The sequence below is a fragment of the Oncorhynchus mykiss genome, chromosome 10 (assembly GCF_057628025.1).
Source record: "Oncorhynchus mykiss isolate SJ-2025 chromosome 10, ASM5762802v1, whole genome shotgun sequence".
Lineage (NCBI taxonomy): Eukaryota > Metazoa > Chordata > Actinopteri > Salmoniformes > Salmonidae > Oncorhynchus > Oncorhynchus mykiss.
In genome coordinates this window covers 60,714,036-60,733,049 of record NC_143031.1, presented here as the reverse complement: position 1 = coordinate 60,733,049, position 19,014 = coordinate 60,714,036, and the positions used below count along the sequence as shown (strand labels likewise).

Here is a 19,014-nt window from a genome sequence, read left to right as displayed (position 1 = left end):
GGACAGAGGTCCGCAATTCACGTCTCAATTTTGGAGGGAGTTTTGCCGTTTGATTGGGGCTTCCGTCAGTCTCTCTTCCGGCTTTCACCCCCAGTCTAACGGTCAAGCAGAACGGGCCAATCAGACTATTGGTCGCATCTTACGCAGTCTTTCTTTTCGCAACCCTGCGTCTTGGTCAGAACAGCTCCCCTGGGCAGAATACGCCCACAACTCGCTTCCTTCGTCTGCGACCGGGCTATCTCCTTTTCAGAGTAGCCTCGGGTACCAGCCTCCGTTGTTCTCATCTCAGTTCGCCGAGTCCAGCGTCCCCTCCGCTCAGGCTTTTGTCCAACGTTGCGAGCGCACCTGGAAGAGGGTCAGGTCTGCACTTTGCCGTTATAGGGCGCAGACTGTGAGAGCTGCTAATAAGCGTAGAACTAAGAGCCCTAGATATTGTCGCGGTCAGAGAGTTTGGCTCTCCACTCAGAACCTTCCCCTTAAGACGGCTTCTCGCAAGTTGACCCCGCGGTTCATTGGTCCATTCCGTATCTCTCAGGTCATTAATCCTGTCGCAGTGCGACTTCTTCTTCCGCGATATCTTCGTCGCGTCCACCCGGTCTTCCATGTCTCCTGTGTTAAGCCCGTTCTTCGCGCCCCCGCTCGTCTTCCCCCCCCCCCCCCCCATCCTTGTCGAGGGCGCACCTATCTACAGGGTCCGTAAAATCTTGGACATGCGTCCTCGGGGCCGTGGTCATCAGTACCTAGTTGACTGGGAGGGGTACGGTCCTGAGGAGAGGAGTTGGGTTCCCTCTCGGGACGTGCTGGACCGTGCGCTGATTGATGATTTCCTCCGTTGCCGCCAGGTTTCCTCCTCGAGTGCGCCAGGAGGCGCTCGGTGAGTGGGGGGGTACTGTCATGTACTGTCATGTTGTCTTGTCTCTGTCCTTTCCCTTCACCCTGTCTCCCTCTGCTGGTCGTGTTAGGTTACCTTTTCTCCCCCGCTTTCCCCCAGCTGTCCCTTGTCTCCTCTAACTACCCATTCACCCCGTTCCCCACCTGTTCCCTTTTTCCCTCTGATTAGGTCCCTATATCTCTCTCTGTTTCTGCTCCTGTCCTTGTCGGATTCTTGTTTGTTTGTGTCATTCATGCCTGAACCAGACTGTCGTCATGTTTGCTGTAACCTTGTCCTGTCCTGTCGGAATCTGCCGGTCCATCTGAGCCTACCTATGTTTGGTAATTAAAGAAGCTCTGTTTAAGTTGATTCGCTTTTGGGTCCTCATTCACGCACCGTAACACAAATGTTCTGCCACCCGTCTTCCATCCATTAAGGCGGGCCCAGCCATGGCCATTAACTGTCTTAAGGTGATGATTTTCCCCTTCACCAGAATCTTGGAGAAATGTGGAACAGCTGCAGTTGTACAATCCAGTCTTGCCCCATACACCAGAGGTTCCTCCAACAGCCACTGCACTGACTCCGCTGAAGTTCGTCTGGACACCTTCATTATGCTCCACACTGAGAAGGCCTCTGTAAAACGGAGGTACTCCCTCCCTAGAAATCTGGCTACTATCAACCAGAAATAAAGCCTTCTTTAAACCTAATCCTCCAACCCGCTGTAATATAAGACCTGCCACCCCTCTCCACACCACATTTTCCGGTCCATAAAGCAACCTTTGAATAAACTGAAACCGGAAAGCAGCAGCCCTACTAGCAAGATGTACAAGACCTTGTCCCCCCTCCTCTTTTGACAAATACAAAACACTTTGTGGAACCCAGTGATATTTATCCCAAAAGAAATCCACAATAATTGCCTGTATCTTAGCCAGAAGGCCAGATGGTGGTTCTAAAACTGACAACCAATGCCACAGTGCAGAGGCAATCACATTGTTAACTATAATAGTGCGCCCCCTATATGACATACGAGATAGTAACCAACGCCATCTCCTCATCCTCCCTTCCACCATTTCAACCACCCCACTCCAATTTTTTTCCATAGTCCCCTCATCTCCTAGGTACACTCCAAGATACTTAAAACCTCCCTTACACCATTCTAGCCCCCCTGGCAAAGCCATGATCCCTCCAGACCATTCTCCAATCTGTAAAGCACAACTCTTTTCCCAATTTACCTTTGCAGAGGATATTCCCCTAAAACGATCAACCATTAGACTCAAGCTATCCACCTCCGTTTTATTTTTCACTAGCACAACTACATCATCAGCAATGGCTGAAAGACGAATAGGAGGAATATCCTCTGAAAGGCACACCCCTGCAATGCGACTTCTAATGCTATTTAGTAGTGGCTCTATAGCAATAGCATATAACATCCCTGACATAGAACATCCCTGCCTAATACCTCTACACACTTTAAAAGGAGCAGAAGAATAAAACTCCATCTCTACAACCTGTTCATCTTCAACTGATTTATCCATCTCTACCTTTCTCTTAGAATTAGACCCTTCACCACCCCTTAAATTCTTCCTTTTACTCCTCCCGCTTCCTTTTCCGTTATTTCAATCTCCTCTTGACCTCCAATTTCATTTTCCAGCACCACCTCAGCGACGGCAGTCGCAATCTCACCTATTGTTTCCCCTCCCTCTTTGTTCTGATCTACCACAATTGCCCCCGTATCCACAATTCCTTACTCTCCTACTTTTCCAACCACATCTGCCCACCTTCTCTCTTCCCCTACACCTGTAGTATTTTCATCCCTTCGCTGTGGTACGTTAGTTGCACCCGCACTAAAGCTACTACCAGGCTCAGCGCGCTCATTCTCTGGACAACTACGCACCAAATGCACCTCTCTTCCACATCCAAAACATTTCATTGATTCAGTAGATGCATAGAAGACATAATCAAATCCATCAATCTTAAAACTAAACGCTAAATTCAGTTCATCTCCTTCCTTTTTTAAAATCATATGCACTTGTCTCATATGAGACACGACATGTTTCAACAACGGAGATTTGCATGCACTCCGACGAGAGAGAGAGAGAGAGATTATGTACAGTATCTAGAGAGTAACAGGAAGTGTTTACTCTGAAACTACAGACCTCTGAGGGAGTGAGACAATTCAAAGGACTGTTAAACAGGTTCACAAGGTGAGATTGAAAATCTAACAAATTATTTGGATATTCAATTTCTTATGGTTATTTCGAAAATCGATGCAATTACGCAAGGTTCTCTGTATCGAGCACAGCAAAAACTATTTCATACAAGGAAATTAAATAGGCTAGTGGCAAGAAACAATACTAATGTGTCATGCAATCAAGATATGCACTTAAGGAAATATACTGATATTCTTATCTGTATTTTTTTTAAACTGCACTATCGGTTAGGGGCTCGTAAGCATTTCACTGTAAGGTGAACTTTTTGTATTTGGCGAATTTGACTAATACAATTTGACTTGATTAGATTTCCTAAAGTGTCTTCTGACAAATGAACAATATGTTTGGAGTGTATATGATTATAGCATTAATAACCTTACAGCAACATCATTTAGCAACCTTTGACCAGAAATGAGAAGCAGGAAGTCAACCTCTAGATGGTGGGAAACTACAGTAAACAGGAACTATAATGTTTCAGGAACTTGGGTGGTTTTCATAACCTGATTTGAGATGATTCTAGTGACTAACTGTGACCTTAAACAGGCATAATGTAAAGGTAACATTGCAATATAGATTAATCTGTGATGTTTTTCTCCACAGGGGCACAGCATGGTGACTCTGTCCCTCTTGTCCCTCTGTCTGCTCTCCTTGTTGGGGGCCAGAGGGGAAGTGGCTCCAAATTTCAACAACTGCAAAGATTCTTTCTTCAGAAATACGCCAGTGTCCGGTCTGAATATAGCTCTCCCCACTCCACCCGAGCCCAACCCAGAGGACTTAAAGAATCCCGAGAAATGTCTCTCTGCTTACAATGCTGCCTCTCCTGCATACATTTGTCAGAGAAACGGTAACCACAATTACTTTGCCACTCTGTATGACCGTGGCAGGAGGATCCCTCTGTACTCTGCCTATGAAATGGATATCAAAGGGGTTCCTGGCAGAGAGGGGTCCATAGTTTATTATGAACCACAGGTTTGCATATTTCATTTTCATTATCACCTTTTCAATGTCCTATAAATTCAGTGCAGCAGACATTTAATTTGACTGGCACAACTACAGAATGATGCAACACATTAGTGTAGTTCAAGTATTTACAGTAGAAAAGGACATTCGCTGTAGAGCAGGTAAGAAAGTGATTGTAATTATGCAATAAGCACTAGAAGGTAGTATTTCGTACACTGTAATTTCAGACTAAATACCAGTAGCCTAGAATACCAGTAATATAATAATGAGTTGTATTTGACTGCTACCACAAAGCTTGAAGTGGAGTGGCTAATTTGTAAATGTTTGTATTTTTCAGCTTGTGCATCCTGACCTACCACCACATCAAATGGATAAGAAAGGATCATTGCTTGAGATCAAGAAATACAACCAAAACATTGGCTGCAGTGAACGCTCTCCACAATACCGACAGAACTACAAGCTGGGCTGGAGTCAGGCTCTCGATGACAACTTTGGCTCATATGACCGCGGGCACCTAAACCCCGCAGGACACCATAAAGAAGATGCCTCCAAAGCCACCATGACCCATACCAACGTAGCTCCGCAAAATCCGAAGATGAACAAAGTGCCGTGGAACCAGTACGAGAAGAAGCTGAAGGATGTTTTGAGTGCAGGCTGTAGTAAGATGTATGTGGTGACTGGGGTGGTCCCAAGCAGCACGTGGGTAGACCAGAACAAGCGAGTCAATGTTCCGAGTCACTACTGGAATGCCTACTGCTGCACCGACAACAACGACAAACCTCTCAAGTCTGGAGGTGCCTTGGGTCCTAACACAGATCACAATGTTACAGAGTATAACTCTGTTACAGTCCTTGAGACTGAGCTTAGAGGGCTACTGAATGTTGACAACAATTTCAACATTTTTAATGGTTGTTAGTCCAATATAGATGTGGACCTGTCTAATATATCTGGTATGATTGTTTTGGATTTTGAATTAATGCTTAGGCTCTTACGTTTGTTGTTACTATTTAGTATAGGCCTGCTGTATAATGACATTTTTGAACCGTTAGATTATATTGATGTAGGCCAGTGGCCAGATGTTTCAAAATTTAGCTCACCTGATTCACCTATTCAACGGCTTGATTATTAGTTGAGTCAGGTGTGCTAACTGTGGAATAGTTCAAATACAAGAAATGCCTGGGGGTCCCTGAGAAGAGGGAAAACCCCTGACTTAGGCTACATCAATATTTTAAACAAATCCCTGACCATAAATATTATCCTATTGATCAAATTTGTGGTTAAAATGTATTACAATTTCAAAACGTATCCTTTGTGGTAATTATTCGTAAAGCGTATGTTTGTTAGTTTGGTCACACAAGAGTTGTGCAACCACGTCATTGTGAATGCTTGTTGCTATGAATCTATAATCCAATAAAGCTTGTTTTGTGAAAATAGACATATTACAGAACCATTTTTTACATGCTGTTGATGAACCTGTTGGTATTTTATGTCAAAAGAGATCTGATAAAGGCAGCAATACTGTCGGTGGAGATTTCTTTGGTCGCGGTACCCTCTAGTCGTCTATGAAGTGCATAAACTGGGAAGGAGACAAAGGGGCCACGGTCAGTTGCAGACATAAATGTCATAGATAGAGATGTAGTGATTCATGACTCAGTCGAACGACTCAGTCGATTCTATTTCATTCCCATCGACTCTGATAAAAAAACAAATCGGATTGGTAAAATATGTCATGCATATTGTTGCTCTATGCAGTGCATTATATTTGGATTTATTGTACCATGATAAAACACCAAAACCATTGTAAGGTTTGGTGAATCTGCACTTGGCCCAATGCCAACCCAAACTTTTATTATATTTTTATTTTTGTACCTTTATTTTAACAGGGAAGACATATTGAGACCTAGGCCTCTTTTGCAAATGTGCCCTGTATATACAACAAATTTATACTTTATACCCAAACTAATATATATATATATATAGACATTAACCTTTTGATACAGGATGCAGTGATGAGTATCAAAACTGTCATCTGTAACCAAACGAAGGGCACTATGGTAGATGGCTTCCAAAGGTTTAAGAGTAGCAGCATCTGGTAACTAATATCACCATAATCAATAACAGATAAAAAGGTTGACTGAATAATCTGCTTCTCACTGCTTAGAGAAAGGAACGATCTGTTTCTGTAGAACAATCTTAGCTTCTTAACCAGCTCATCTATTACTGAACAAAAATATAAACGCAACATAGGAGGTTGGTGACACCATGATTGAGGAGGACGGGCCCATGTTAATGTCTGGAGCGGAGTTAGTGGAGTCGTGTCAAATACATCAAACACATGGTTTCCATGTGTTTGATGCCATTCCATTCCATTATTATGAGCTGTCCTCCCCTCAGCAGCCTCCACTGAAACGCAACATGCAAAGTGTTGGTCCCATGTTTCATGAGCTGACATAAATGATCCCAGAAATGTTCCATACGCACAAAAAGCTAATTTCTCTCAAATGTTGTGCACAAATTTGTTTACATCACTGTTTGTGAGCATTTCTTCTTTGCCAAGATAATCCATACACCTGACAGGTGTGGCATATCAAGAAGCTGATTGAACAGCATGATCGTTACACAGGTGCATGCACCTTGTGCTAAAACACAACACAATGCCACAGATGTCTCAAATTTTGAAGGAGCATACAATTGGCATGCTGACTGCTGGAATGTCCACCAAAGCTGTTGCCAGATAATTGAATGTTCATATTTCTACCATAAGCCTCCTCCAAAGTCGTTTTAGAGAATCTGGCAGTATGTCCAACCTGCCTCACAACTGCAGATCACATGTATGGTGTCGTGTGGGCGATCGGTTTGCTGATGTCAAAGTTGTGAACATGAGGCAAATGGTGGTCACACTAGATAATGTCTGGTTTTCTGATCCACGTCCATACTTTTTTACCAACAGATGTATATCTTTATTCCCAGTCATCTGAAATACATAGATTAGGGCCTAATGAATTAAAAAAACATATTTCCTTATATGAACTGTATCTCAGTAAAATCGTTGAAATTGTTGCATGTTGCCTTTATAGTTTTGGTCAGTATAACTGACCTGTGACTTCTGTGTGATGACAGGACTGATGTGTTAGCCCTCCGAGCTAAAGCCGAGGCATTTGCCTTAGACACACCTCTTCAGATCTCAGACAAGGTTACTCATCACATAAGCACTGTTTACTGAACCACGTTAGTTTCATATACCCTAGTGCAGCATATTTGTTCATGGTCCCTGACACTTCTGAATACTGAACACGTACGTTATTTCTAGCCTTTTTGTGAATGATTTTCCTTTGTTTTGTTTTAATCACTAGGGCCAGGTGTGGATCAACGGTTTCAACCTGGGCCGCTACTGGCCCGCTCAATGGCCCACAGTTCACCTTGTACGTGCCCGCAAGCATCCTGAGCACGGCCGCGCCCAACAATGTGACCGCTGGAGCTGGAGGGGGACCCATGCTCCCCCGGGCCCTGTATCGTGGAGTTCACCAACAACTCGTTCCTGAACGCCACGGTTAAGTCTGATCACAAACACCAGAGGGCGCTGTTACATAAAGATCTCATGATGATCGCTGATCAAAAATTTACTTACTGTATTTATCTGGAACACAGATCGGTGGCACCTTAATTGGGGAGGATGGGCTTGTGGTAATTGGTGGAGCGGAATCAGTGGAATGGTATGAAATACATCAAACACTCCGTTCCACCCATTATTATGAGCCGTCCTCCCCCCAGCAGCCTCCACTGATCTGGAAGTGATCTATTTTTCACTAATCTTTTAAAAATCAAAGAGTAATGTTTGTAATTTAATCACGGGTGACTGTACCTTTAACATGACCTCTATAGAGTGTCTTAAAACCCGATACGACTTTGTTCACATGAGCATCTCTATTCAAAGGGAATTAAGTATTTGTCATTTGAACAGTATGTATGTCTTTTTGGAAATGGAATCATGTTCACAAAGGAAAATTACTCATTTAGAAGTGCTATGAACTTGAGTAGTACTCTAAATATAAGTTGAGGTCAGTGGTGCTCAGTGGTGCTCAAATCATGAGCCTGGAGTTGTTTTTTATGCCTTGTCCCCGATGTTCACTGAGATCACATTCATGGTAAATGCTGGCATGTCTGCTCAAGTGTAAATTACCTTTAAAAGTATCTTATAGAGCGTCTTGAGTTCAATGGGGTATGTATGTCTTTTGGAAATGGAATCAAGGGGCGGCAGGGTAGCCTAGTGGTTAGAGCGTTGGACTAGTAACTGGAAGGTTGCAAGTTCGTTCTGCCCCTGAACAGGCAGTTAACCCACTATTCCTAGGCTGTCATTGAAAATAATAATTTGTTCTTAACTGACTTGCCTAGTTAAATAAATGTAAAAAAATTAAAATATTGTGAATTGTGGGAACATGGTTGAGAAGGATGTGTCAAATGATCTGTACCTTATTGTGTGCCACCTAACTGCAGGGATATTATGCTCTTATTGATTTCTGTAATGAACCATTTGGTGGGTCTTGTAAATTAATAGTTCTTGTGTTCAACTCAAAACCGGATATGCTTCCTTTTAACATTTAGATTATTTCAAATACTTTGGGATTTCTTTGTATCTTGGTTGTTATCATTTTTGTTAATGTGTTGTTTAATGTCCAGGCACAAACCATGCTGTACTTTGATTTATAAATGTTTTAATAAAATTAGGTGAATGCAATATGATAATGTCATAGTACTGTACAGATCTCAAGTTTGGATTTGAAATACAACCCTACATTAAAACAATCCAAATCTTAAACCCAACTATGGAACAATGAAAATATTAACACAGGAGAGGACTATACACAGCAGCAACACAAAACCCTCATTATTCATTCCAGAAGCCTCTGTTGTGGCCAACAGCTTCTATAAGCCTGCTGTGTAGTGTCTCTTTGGAGGGGTAGATGGGCAGCTGCAACAGAGAGTGACAGGTCAGCGCCTCTGGGAAATGCTGTTGGGAGGAGTTGAGAAGGGTTTGGACCCTCATCCTGATCTGGTTCATACCCAGGATGGGCACACGATCACAGCCAGTCAGGAACACTGAAGGGGCAAAGGTGGTAAAAGGGAGAGGGCAGTGAATGACAGAATATAAATGTATTCTCAGTAGCCTACGTTATTGGTTCATCTGTTACAATGAAAATGTTCCATACTTACACAGGAACGCTTTCTTTTGATCCTCTGTCAGTTCCTCAAACACCTCCCAGAATGTGACGATGTTGGGATGCCCAGCATGGTACTCTCCTTCATACACAGTGTTCTAGGGGGGAAATGCCCTCAATTAATATGGTGAAGCAATAGACACTTGACACCATTCAAACTACTTGTCAAATCAATGCATCAAAACATTTTAGCCAGGTTGCAGAACATGTTCACCATGAATCCCAAATCAACCCCAGGACACTTGTTTTTAAGGCTCCATCTTGCCCTCTGATAGGCTAGGTGACATTTCTGCATATATTATATGTTTTTACTTTTCTAATGCTCTCAGATGTAGACAATTGACTCGGGGTAGATTTGGGATTGAACTTCAGTTATGTAGTAACAAAACATGGTTCTGACCTGTTTCAGCGTTTCCCAGTCGAAATTCTCCTTCCCCACCATCACTCCCCTCAGTTCCTCTGGCTGGAAGAACTCCACCACGTCCTTGTCACACACCTTGAAGAAGCCTTTCCTGAACTCTTTGAACACCACCTCTACTGACTGGTTGAAGATGTAGTTCACATAGGTGTCAACAAACTCCTTCCTGTCAAAAGAATGACACACCGAGTCAGATATCCATTGAGTTGTAGCTAGTATAGGTTGCTGTCAATTCCAGTTGATGTCAATTCAAGGAATGAGAAGCGTCATTTACATTCCATTATGATTTCTCCATTCATACATTTACATTTCAATGTGAGATGATTTTGCCGAAATGGAATTGACCCCAATCCTGGTAGCTGTAGCAATGCAAAAATGTGGCATACTGTAAACCTTGTATTTTGTCAGTTGTAAATATTGCTATAATCTTACTTGTTGGCACTTGTGACAAGTTTTCCAGTTTCTTTGGGATCAAGTTCCACCACTACATCACCCCACATCACCTATAATAGTGAGTAATGAAAAAAGTGAGGTAAATGAACAATGATAACACTGAGGGTATGGACAAATAGATGGGAGTGATATGCGAGAGACATACACACTGAAATAATATAATTTATCTTATGTTCAGTAATTCATACCACTTCACTTCAATTAACTACAGATGTAGGATCTTAATTTGAGCCAATTTGATACAGCAGGAATAAAATCCTGCAGCAACAGAAAATGTGAATTATTTAGCTAAATAAATAAAAATAATTCACTAAGTCAGTTAAGAACAAATTCTTATTTATCCTGCCGATCCTTGACTTCGGCGATGTCATTTAAAAATAGCCTCCAACATTCACCTCAGCAAATTGGATGCAGTCTATCACAGTGCCATCCGTTTTGTCACCAAAGCCCCATATACTACCCACCATTGTGACCTGTATGCTCTCGTTGGCTGGTTCTCGCTACATTCGCGTCACCAAACCCACTGGCTCCAGGTCATCTATAGGTCTTTGCTAGGTAAAGCTCTGCCTTATCTCAGCTTATTGGTAACCATAGCAACACCCACCCGTAGCACGTGCTCCAGCAGGTATATTTCACTGGTCTTCCCCAAAGCCAAAACCTCCTTTGGATGCCTTTCCTTCCAGTTCTCTGCTGCCAATGACTGGTACGAAATGCAAAAATCACTGGAAGTTGATCTCCCTCACTAACTTCAAGCATCGGCTGTCAGAGAAGTTTACGATCGCTTCAGCTGTACACAGCCCATCTGTAAATAGCCCATCCAACCAACTACCTACCTCATCCCCATATATGTTTTTTGAATTTTTCTGCTCTTTTGCACACCAGTATTTAAAAATTGCACATCCTCATCTGCACATCTATCACTCCAGTGTTAATTGCTAAATTGTAATTACTTCGCCAATATGGCCTATTTATTGCCTTACCTCCTTACTTCATTTGCACACACTGTATAAAGATTTTCTATTGTGTTATTGACTGTACGATTGTTTATCCCATGTGTAACTCTGTGTTGTTGTTTTTGTCGCACTGATTTGCTTTATCTTGGCCAGGTTGCAGTTGTAAATGAGAACTTGTTTTCAACTGGCCTACCTGGTTAAATAAAAGGTGAAATAAAATAACAAATATTTTTTTACAAAGGCCTACCCCGGCCAAAGCCGGACAATGCTGGGCCAATTGTGCGCCGCCCTATGGAACTCCCAATCACGGCCTGATGTGATACAGCATCATTTTAAAGTGGAAATGACTAACTTTAGAAGTCTTTAAAATACACTACAAGTTTGCATTTATTGCAGTGTGGGAAAATTGTCAGCAACAAAAGAGTGATCAAATTAAAATCCTGCATCTGTATTATGTTACATTGTATTTGTTCATCGATCAAACTGTTTGAATGCAATACATACTGAGAAAGTCATGTCCATGTTTTCAACATCATCATCAGGGTAATCCAAGATGTACTGCAAACTCCTTCAAAATCATTGAAAATAATATGTGACAATAAATGTGACAATTATAAATCGGCAATCAATAAATCATGATGCTTTCATAAATGAAAAACTATTTATCCAAATAATTGAATAATTGCTTATCCTCACAGAGCAAGTGCCCTGCCCCTAAGATGCAATAAAATGCCTTGAGATGCAATTTCTTAATCTGTCCTTGGTGTCCTTATAACAAATACAACTGCCTGTACTGTAATACATTACTGACTAAGGGATAACAATATATTATGGTCTGAACTTACCCTGCTTCAATGGGGCTAAACTCTCTCAGGTCCTCTAAAGAGGGCTTGATGTTCACCAGCTTCTTGAAGAAGGCCATGGGGAAGGGGAGGTGCACCATGTTGTTGTTGTACAGGGCCATCCCACACAGAACCCCAAACAGGAAATAACGCTTCTCCTCCACTCTAGGCTGTTAGTGAGGATGTGTTGGACAAGAGACAAGAAATAAACCATGAGTGAAAGTATAGGACATATTGTTGTTAACATGCGGAAAATTATAGCTTAATATACAGTAAAGGGAAGGTAGTGTGGTTTCTAGAATACAGTAGTAGGCTAGTAATACAGTATTAATACAGTAGTAATACAGTAGTAGATCCTCTCTAGGAACATATTATTACAGTGTTTCACTACCAGCATATTTGAAGCTATTTGAAAGTACAATGATTATCGATATAGAAATAAAATAATGTGTTTAGGAGCAGAAAACCTCATAATCCATGTGCGATTTCCCTAAACGTGCCTCACCATTGCAGGGAACCAGGCCAGCGTATTGGTGTCGTTGTACATGAACATCCCAGACTCGGGTACCAACAGCTTATCAAACAAATGGAGGAAGAAGTCCCTTTTGTAGACATCTGTCAGCTTCGCATCCTCGTCGAAATACACCTGAGAGATGTAAGCAGCACATTTTGGAATAGCCCTTCTCTGTTCAAAACATTGTCTCATCATATTAAAAAAGATGGACTTACCACAAGGGACCTCTTGAAGGTACTGTGATATGCTACACTCAGTTGATGGAAAGTGTCTTCTATGAGTGATGCTCTATTCAGTCTCAGCTCAAAGACCGGAGCAGGCGCCGCCACGAGGAACATGTCAAAAAGCCACATACCAGTCCTTTGGCGATTGTTAGGGGGATTCTGCAATGCATACAGTACAATATTAAGTATTCACTTAGTGCTTATCTAGTATACAATACAGGTGTTATTTCAACCAGTTTCTTCCATCAAAAAGGTTAAGAAATATGTCTGGTTTCTTCAGTAGTGATGGTCAACACCCCAGAGCTACTTGGAATGCAGGCGTTTGCTCCAGCCCTGTTCTAACACACCTGATTCAGCTAATCAAGATCCTGGTGAGCAGCTGATTAGTAGAACCAGGTGTGTTAGAGCAGGGCAAGAGCAAAAGCCTGCATACACAGTCAGTTGGTCTCTAGTAGGGGGTTAGCCACCTTGATTTATAGTATCTGCTGTATATTATAATACTATATATTGAGAAGCAAGTTTCATTACCTTTGTGAGTGCGGCGTTGATGTTAAAAACGTTTATCTTGCTCTGCAGATTCATCAAGAATGGGTAACGACAAAAGATGGCAGGTGTCTGATCCACATCCTGAAAGTGATGTAAAAGAAAACATACAAGGCATCTCAATTAAGGAGCTTCTTTGTCTAATTATGTTCATCTGCAGTGATAAGAAGGAACTTTAGTAGGTGAGAAAGATTCTCCAGTAGGGAAACAAAATGTTTCCTTCACGCTCTCTTTCCAGACCATTTCAGGTAGAGGAAATCTCAAGCCTCTACTGAGATGAAGCCAGGACACTTTCTAAGACCCAAACAACGAACATCAATACATTTCAAGACTGACAGCAACTAGCATTGTTAGCAATCAGTGACTGAGACAAAAAAACGTTTCTTACCTGCTTTGACCATAAACGCCAAAGCTTTATATCCTCCTCTAGAAATATGGGATTGAAGTGAACCTCCTCCATACAAAAGGTACTGTCTGGAACAGTCTGGGTCTCTACAGATGTCTGGTTTGCCTTTGAAATAATATAGAAAAGTAAAATACATTGATAATAAATAAACAATTATTAGAAAGTATTAGCTAAATATTTTCCATGTTTGTCAGAAAAATATTATTTCATCAAATCTCAGTTACGGTCTCATTGATTCTAAATAGGTTGCATTGAAATAACTGCCACCCTGGCACCAGATCGGTCCTCGAAGTTGACTGGTCAAAATGGAAAAACAGCATTATAAATGGATTGACAGTACGAGCAGTGAAGCATGGACACTGACTCTGTGGAGATGGCCGAGGACCTGGAGCAGGTGCTTGATCCCAGTATCACGAGTGGGTAGAATATGTTCACTCCTCAGAATCCCCGACAGGGCCTTCTTCCACACCCCAATGTGCTTGGTCATGACAGACGGCTTCAATGAGGACCAGCAGTCACCTACAGGACATGGTAACACACAGATTACTTTCTCAAACCATTTCGTGGGGTTATAGAATTTGCTCGACTTCACAATCATTCCAGGGGCACCCCCAATGTGCACACGTTTTGTTTTAGCCCAGCACTACCACACTCGATTCAAATTATCAACGATTTTGTAAATTTAGCCTAGTCTAAATCTGCCAGACATCGAATGAACAAGGACAAAATAAGTTGTCTACAGCACAAACAGATTTACGACTACGTTATTTTTGATAAGTTGAATTTGGGGTGACACACTTTAAACATTTTAAATGGAGGGCAACATTACCGAGGACCTGCAGCTTGTTGGGGTGCAGTCTGAGGATAGCAGCAGCAACGGCTTCGGTGAGATCTGTCCTTCTGTGCTGTTTGTGAAGGACCCTCAGGAGCTCAGGGAGAACCAGGTAGACCCTCAAGCTCTCCACTCCAATGGACTCCTCATACAGGGAGGGAAGTAGTGTGTGCTGGACAACAGCTTCAACCTAGTGCAATGAAAGAGGTGTGTGAATCGTCCCTTGTTCAAGATACATGTCAGACTAAATGTCAGAATAGGATCGATTACATATCAATTTATAAATATATTCACAAAATACCTCAGTCAAAACTTTGCCCTTTTTCGCCAGCTTCCGGAATGCGCCTTGGACGAGTGAATAATCCAGGCCAGACTGTTTTGGTGAGGTTTGGTAATGTTTGTCACAACTTATAAAAGCAAGAAATAATTGTCAATACTTTTGCCATATTTAAATCAGTATTCTTTGATAATGTAATATTTCAAACATAAGACAATCATGTATTTGAACCAATATTAAATACTGTTACCTTTTATCAAGAAAGCTCCCATTTAAACACGATGCAGAAGAAAACATTTTTGTGATTTCCCTGCAATTACAAGTATGAGTAATCTTTCAGTTCAGTATGTGACTGTACATAAACAAAATAAGGAAATAACAACAACGGTAAATTATAGCAACTTATATCATACTTACTTCTGTCCTTTTTTCCAAGACTTTGAATCACATTCCGAGATCCATTTGTCAATGATTTCTTCATCTATAGCTTGTTGTGTAACTTTGCCCACACTTGACCTGAGATTGTTAGGCCTTTCTTCAGACTCCTGGGAAGATGACAATGTGATGCAACGTATCACAGAAATGTTAAGTACAAAGGACAAACTATGTCCTGTTTTGCTAACTCATTGTTTCAAACCAAATTGTGTCCATACCTGACCAAGAGAGCACAATGCAAAGGAATGGTTTCCTCCAGCAAAAATGTGTTCAATTTTCTGGTCATCAATCTGGTCTGAAATGTTGACAAAAATAGTTGATGATCAAGTTAATGTTATTCCATGTTTTACTTCCTGTTATTTTAGTTGAGTATTGAAATAAGCATTTTGTTGAGTTGACTTTTATTCAAGTTTGATCTGATCTGAAAATGCGTGTACTCTGGCTAATGTTATACCATAAATGAATGTTTTACCTGGCAGTTGTACTGGAAGGGGCACAGACTGATCAATCTTTACTCCATTTCCCAGCTGCCCTTGCTCTCCACGCCCAAATGAGTAGATCTTATTGGAGGGCCCCACAAATGCTAATGTGTGGTGTCTAATGTGGCAAACAGACAGAGAAAACATTTCTCAAATCAACAATGAATTCTAAAAAGGTCTTATGCTAAAATGAAAACAGACCTACATACATTTTTGTTGTGTCACAACATTTTGTCAATTCCAGATCATGTCTACTAAGTGTAACCTACCTTCCACAGGCTATCTGGGTCACCTTTAATCCACAAAGATGCCCCACCACTCGAGGTTGTAGTTCATCTCGGAGAGAGTTGTGTCCAAGCTGTCCATAGCGGCCTGAGCCAAATGTGAACACCACACCTCCCTAGAACAAAATCAACCCAGACAGTTATCACAGTGTTTTCCTCTACGTTAATGAGGATGTTTCAATGCAAATTTCCAGGGAACTAAAAACTAAAACATTTCAATTGTTTTGTTTATTTTTTATTTCAACATTATTTAACTAGTCAAGTCAGTTAAGAATAAATTCTTGCTGACAATGACGCCCTACCAAAAGGCCTCCTGCGGGGACGGGGTCTGGGATTAAAAATATAAATGAATTAAATAAAAATATAGGACAAAACACATCACGACAAGAGAGACAACACAACACTACATAAAGAGAGACCTAAGACAACAACATAGCTTGGCAGCAACACAGCACGGTTGCAACACAACAACAGCATGGCAGCAGCACAACATGGTAGTAGCACAAAAAATGGCACAAACATTATTGGACACTGACAACATCACCAAGGGCAAGAAGGTAGAGACAACAATACATCATGCAACGCAGCCACAACTGTCAGTAAGAGTGTCCATGATTGAGTCTTTGAATGAAGAGATAAAACTGTCCAGTTTGAGTGTTTGTTGCAGCTCGTTCCAGTCGCTGTCTGCAGCGAACATTGAGACACCAATATAAATAAACGCACATAAAATGTAGACATATTGTATGGTCTAAACAACATTTAGTTCAAATTATAGGAAAAGTGTAATTATGTCAGACAGATATACAACCTTTGTCAGAACGGCAGTATGTTCTCCTCCACATGAAATCAAAACAGTCTTCTTCAGATTCAGGCAATCAACAGGAGCTGGAGCACATCTGTCTACAGAAAATTGGGTTCAATTTATTGTTATTATTATATATAATTGTTTATAATTATTTATTTACAACACATAACCCTCAAACACACGACACATTGTGCTCTCTCATCCTGGTTAAAATTGTTTTTAGACAGATAAAGGCACATTTCTGTACTTTTCTTAATTTTAAAAAATATAATTTCAACCACCACAAAAAATGTGGTTGATAATAGATAAATCAGGGGTCTCCATCTGCAGCCTGAGAGAACTACTGAGTGGGAAGACTTTTGTTTAAACCCAACACTAACACACCTGTTCCAAATAATGTACTGTTCATGGTCTTCGGTCTGGACCTTGATTATTTAAATATATTTAACAAGAGTCAACACATATGCTATTGTGTAATGTATACTGTACTTGTTGTGTCCCCTAGTCCCAGTTGCCCGGCAGTGTTCTTGCCCCAGCCGAACACAGCTCCAGAAAGGGACAGAGCGAAGCTGTGGTCTCCCCCTGCAGTGATCTGAACCAGGGGGATCCCTGATAGAGACTTCAGGGGCTTGGGGGACATGGACATGTCGCGTGGCTCGCCCCACCCCAAACCCAGCTGACCGCTGGTGTTCTGACCCCATGTGAAAACCTGACCATCTGAACAGAAATCAGAAGTAAGCAACCATACAATGAGAACATTGTACAGAATTACAGTTTTGAAAGGTTAGACTGTTTTGGTTAAGTTGCATTGTGAAGCAGCGATTAGAGGTGTGTTAATGGTCATTTACCCTGAGTTAGTAAAATTGAATGCTGGTCTCCACATGCAACCTGAGTTACCTGTCGGTTACATAGGTTATCCAATGGGCTGGGGAATAAAAGAAGATGAATAAGATTAGAGTTGGCACATTTTAATTAAGCAAGGGGCTCCCAGGTGGTCTGAGGCACTGCAACTCAGTGCAAGAGGTGTCAATGCAGTCCCTGGTTTGAATCTAGATTACATCATATTTGGCTGTGATTGGGAGTCCCATAAGGCGGCGCACAATTGGCCCAGCTTCAGCCGGGGTAGGCCATCATTTTAAATAATAATTAGTTATTTACTGATTTGCCTCGTTAAATAAATGTAAAAAAAATAATAATTACAAATAGTTTTTATACTTTAGCTATTTGAATGTGGGGGTGACTAACACGTCAATCAAAACATTGACATTGAATTACCATAAGTCATTGTTCCAACTTTTGAGGGTAGGCTACTTAAGCAATAAGGCCTGAGTGGGTGTGGTTATTTAAAGTTGGCTCACTGCTCCTGAGTAGACATTTAAACCACCATTAATACAGCACCCTTCCATTAGCTACTTAATTCTACATAACATTATTCGGTCCCACTAAACATTATGGGCTGGTTTGCTAGAAACAGATTAAGCAAAGATCTGGATTAAGAAGCATTTTGTAGAATTTTAATTGAACCTGTTTTTTAGTCCACCATTAGTATTAATCTGTGACTGGGAAACCAACCCTAAGTGTCCTATGTACACATACACGACTATGATGTTTTGACTCCTTCATTCCTTCTCTCTCTCTCTCTCTCTCTCTCTCTACACAGGGCCAGGTGTCTAACCTGACATTTGGGGCCGACATCGTCACCGGCTGGGAAGTCTACAGCCTCAGCATCAACCAGGCTGTTTGTCAGGGACTCCTCTGGGAGATGAGTTCCACCACCCTCCCCGTCCACTCCTTCTATGGGTGCACCTTTTTCATCCCAGATATGCCCCAGGACACCTACATCCAGTTTTATGACTGGAGAAAGGTGAGGTTTTACCTTAAAACATATAAAAAAAAACTGTGCCTTCTGGTGTGCCACCTAACTGCAGGGATGATGTTTCTTCATTGATTTCTGTAATGCACCAGTTGGTTAGTTCTTACTTGTGTTCAATTGGAACCCTGATATGCTTCTTTTGCACATTTTGATGATTTCCCATACTTTTGTATTTTCAAAGTAATTTTTTATTTTATGACATGCACATTGTTCTGTACTTTTTGATTTAACAATGTTTCATTCATTAAAAGTGGTGATTTGTTATAGCTGGCATACATATTATTTATTTGTTTTCAATGTGTTGGTTTTGATCCCAATTATTCAAATGGTTCCAAATGATTTTACTAGGGTTGTGAAATGATTAAGCAATTTAATCGAGTTAATCGCAGGATTTGCTGTGATTTAATTGCGATTAATCG

The 19,014-nt window shown here is 41.3% G+C and overlaps 2 protein-coding genes across 3 annotated transcripts; one reads left to right on the top strand and one right to left on the bottom strand.

Annotated features, from left to right (window-relative positions):
• The first annotated feature begins 2,702 nt into the window (after positions 1–2,702).
• On the top strand, positions 2,703–5,472 carry LOC110534397 (endonuclease domain-containing 1 protein). Its single transcript, XM_021619248.3, has 3 exons — positions 2,703–3,075; positions 3,682–4,050; positions 4,379–5,472. Exons 2-3 carry the CDS (start codon positions 3,691–3,693, stop codon positions 4,955–4,957), a joined length of 939 nt encoding a protein of 312 aa, XP_021474923.1. The 5' UTR covers positions 2,703–3,075; positions 3,682–3,690; the 3' UTR covers positions 4,958–5,472.
• Positions 5,473–8,736: 3,264 nt separating this feature from the next.
• Positions 8,737–17,674, bottom strand: LOC149980121 (putative E3 ubiquitin-protein ligase HERC3). 2 transcript variants are annotated; one of them, XM_090187258.1, is made up of 21 exons: positions 17,571–17,674; positions 17,212–17,439; positions 16,726–16,817; positions 15,903–16,033; positions 15,627–15,751; positions 15,373–15,449; positions 15,137–15,264; positions 14,970–15,029; positions 14,744–14,849; positions 14,440–14,632; positions 13,975–14,129; positions 13,593–13,715; positions 13,190–13,288; positions 12,653–12,820; positions 12,429–12,569; positions 11,927–12,093; positions 11,586–11,649; positions 10,108–10,178; positions 9,658–9,841; positions 9,253–9,355; positions 8,737–9,138 (listed from the first exon to the last, which is right to left on the bottom strand). In XM_090187258.1, the coding sequence occupies exons 2-21, from the start codon at positions 17,366–17,368 to the stop codon at positions 8,927–8,929; spliced, it is 2,556 nt and encodes an 851-aa protein (XP_090043384.1). In that variant the 5' UTR covers positions 17,369–17,439; positions 17,571–17,674; the 3' UTR covers positions 8,737–8,926. The 2 variants fall into 2 exon arrangements, with proteins under 2 accessions (XP_090043384.1, XP_090043385.1); XM_090187259.1 differs by lacking the exons at positions 15,137–15,264; positions 15,903–16,033; positions 16,726–16,817; positions 17,212–17,439; positions 17,571–17,674 and having other exon boundaries at positions 15,627–15,754.
• Positions 17,675–19,014: the final 1,340 nt, after the last annotated feature.

Excerpts from the sequence above, each read along its gene's own strand:
- LOC110534397 (XM_021619248.3), top strand. The coding sequence starts at position 3,691 with ATGGTGACTCTGTCCCTCTTGTCCCTCTGTCTGCTCTCCTTGTTGGGG. Across the intron at positions 4,051-4,378 it reads TAGTTTATTATGAACCACAG|CTTGTGCATCCTGACCTACC; the intron begins GTTTGCATATTT and ends TGTATTTTTCAG.
- LOC149980121 (XM_090187258.1), bottom strand. The coding sequence starts at position 17,368 with ATGTCCATGTCCCCCAAGCCCCTGAAGTCTCTATCAGGGATCCCCCTG. Across the intron at positions 15,265-15,372 it reads CATTGTGCTCTCTTGGTCAG|GAGTCTGAAGAAAGGCCTAA; the intron begins GTATGGACACAA and ends TCATCTTCCCAG. Across the intron at positions 11,650-11,926 it reads TTTAGCCCCATTGAAGCAGG|GAGTTTGCAGTACATCTTGG; the intron begins GTAAGTTCAGAC and ends ATGATTTTGAAG.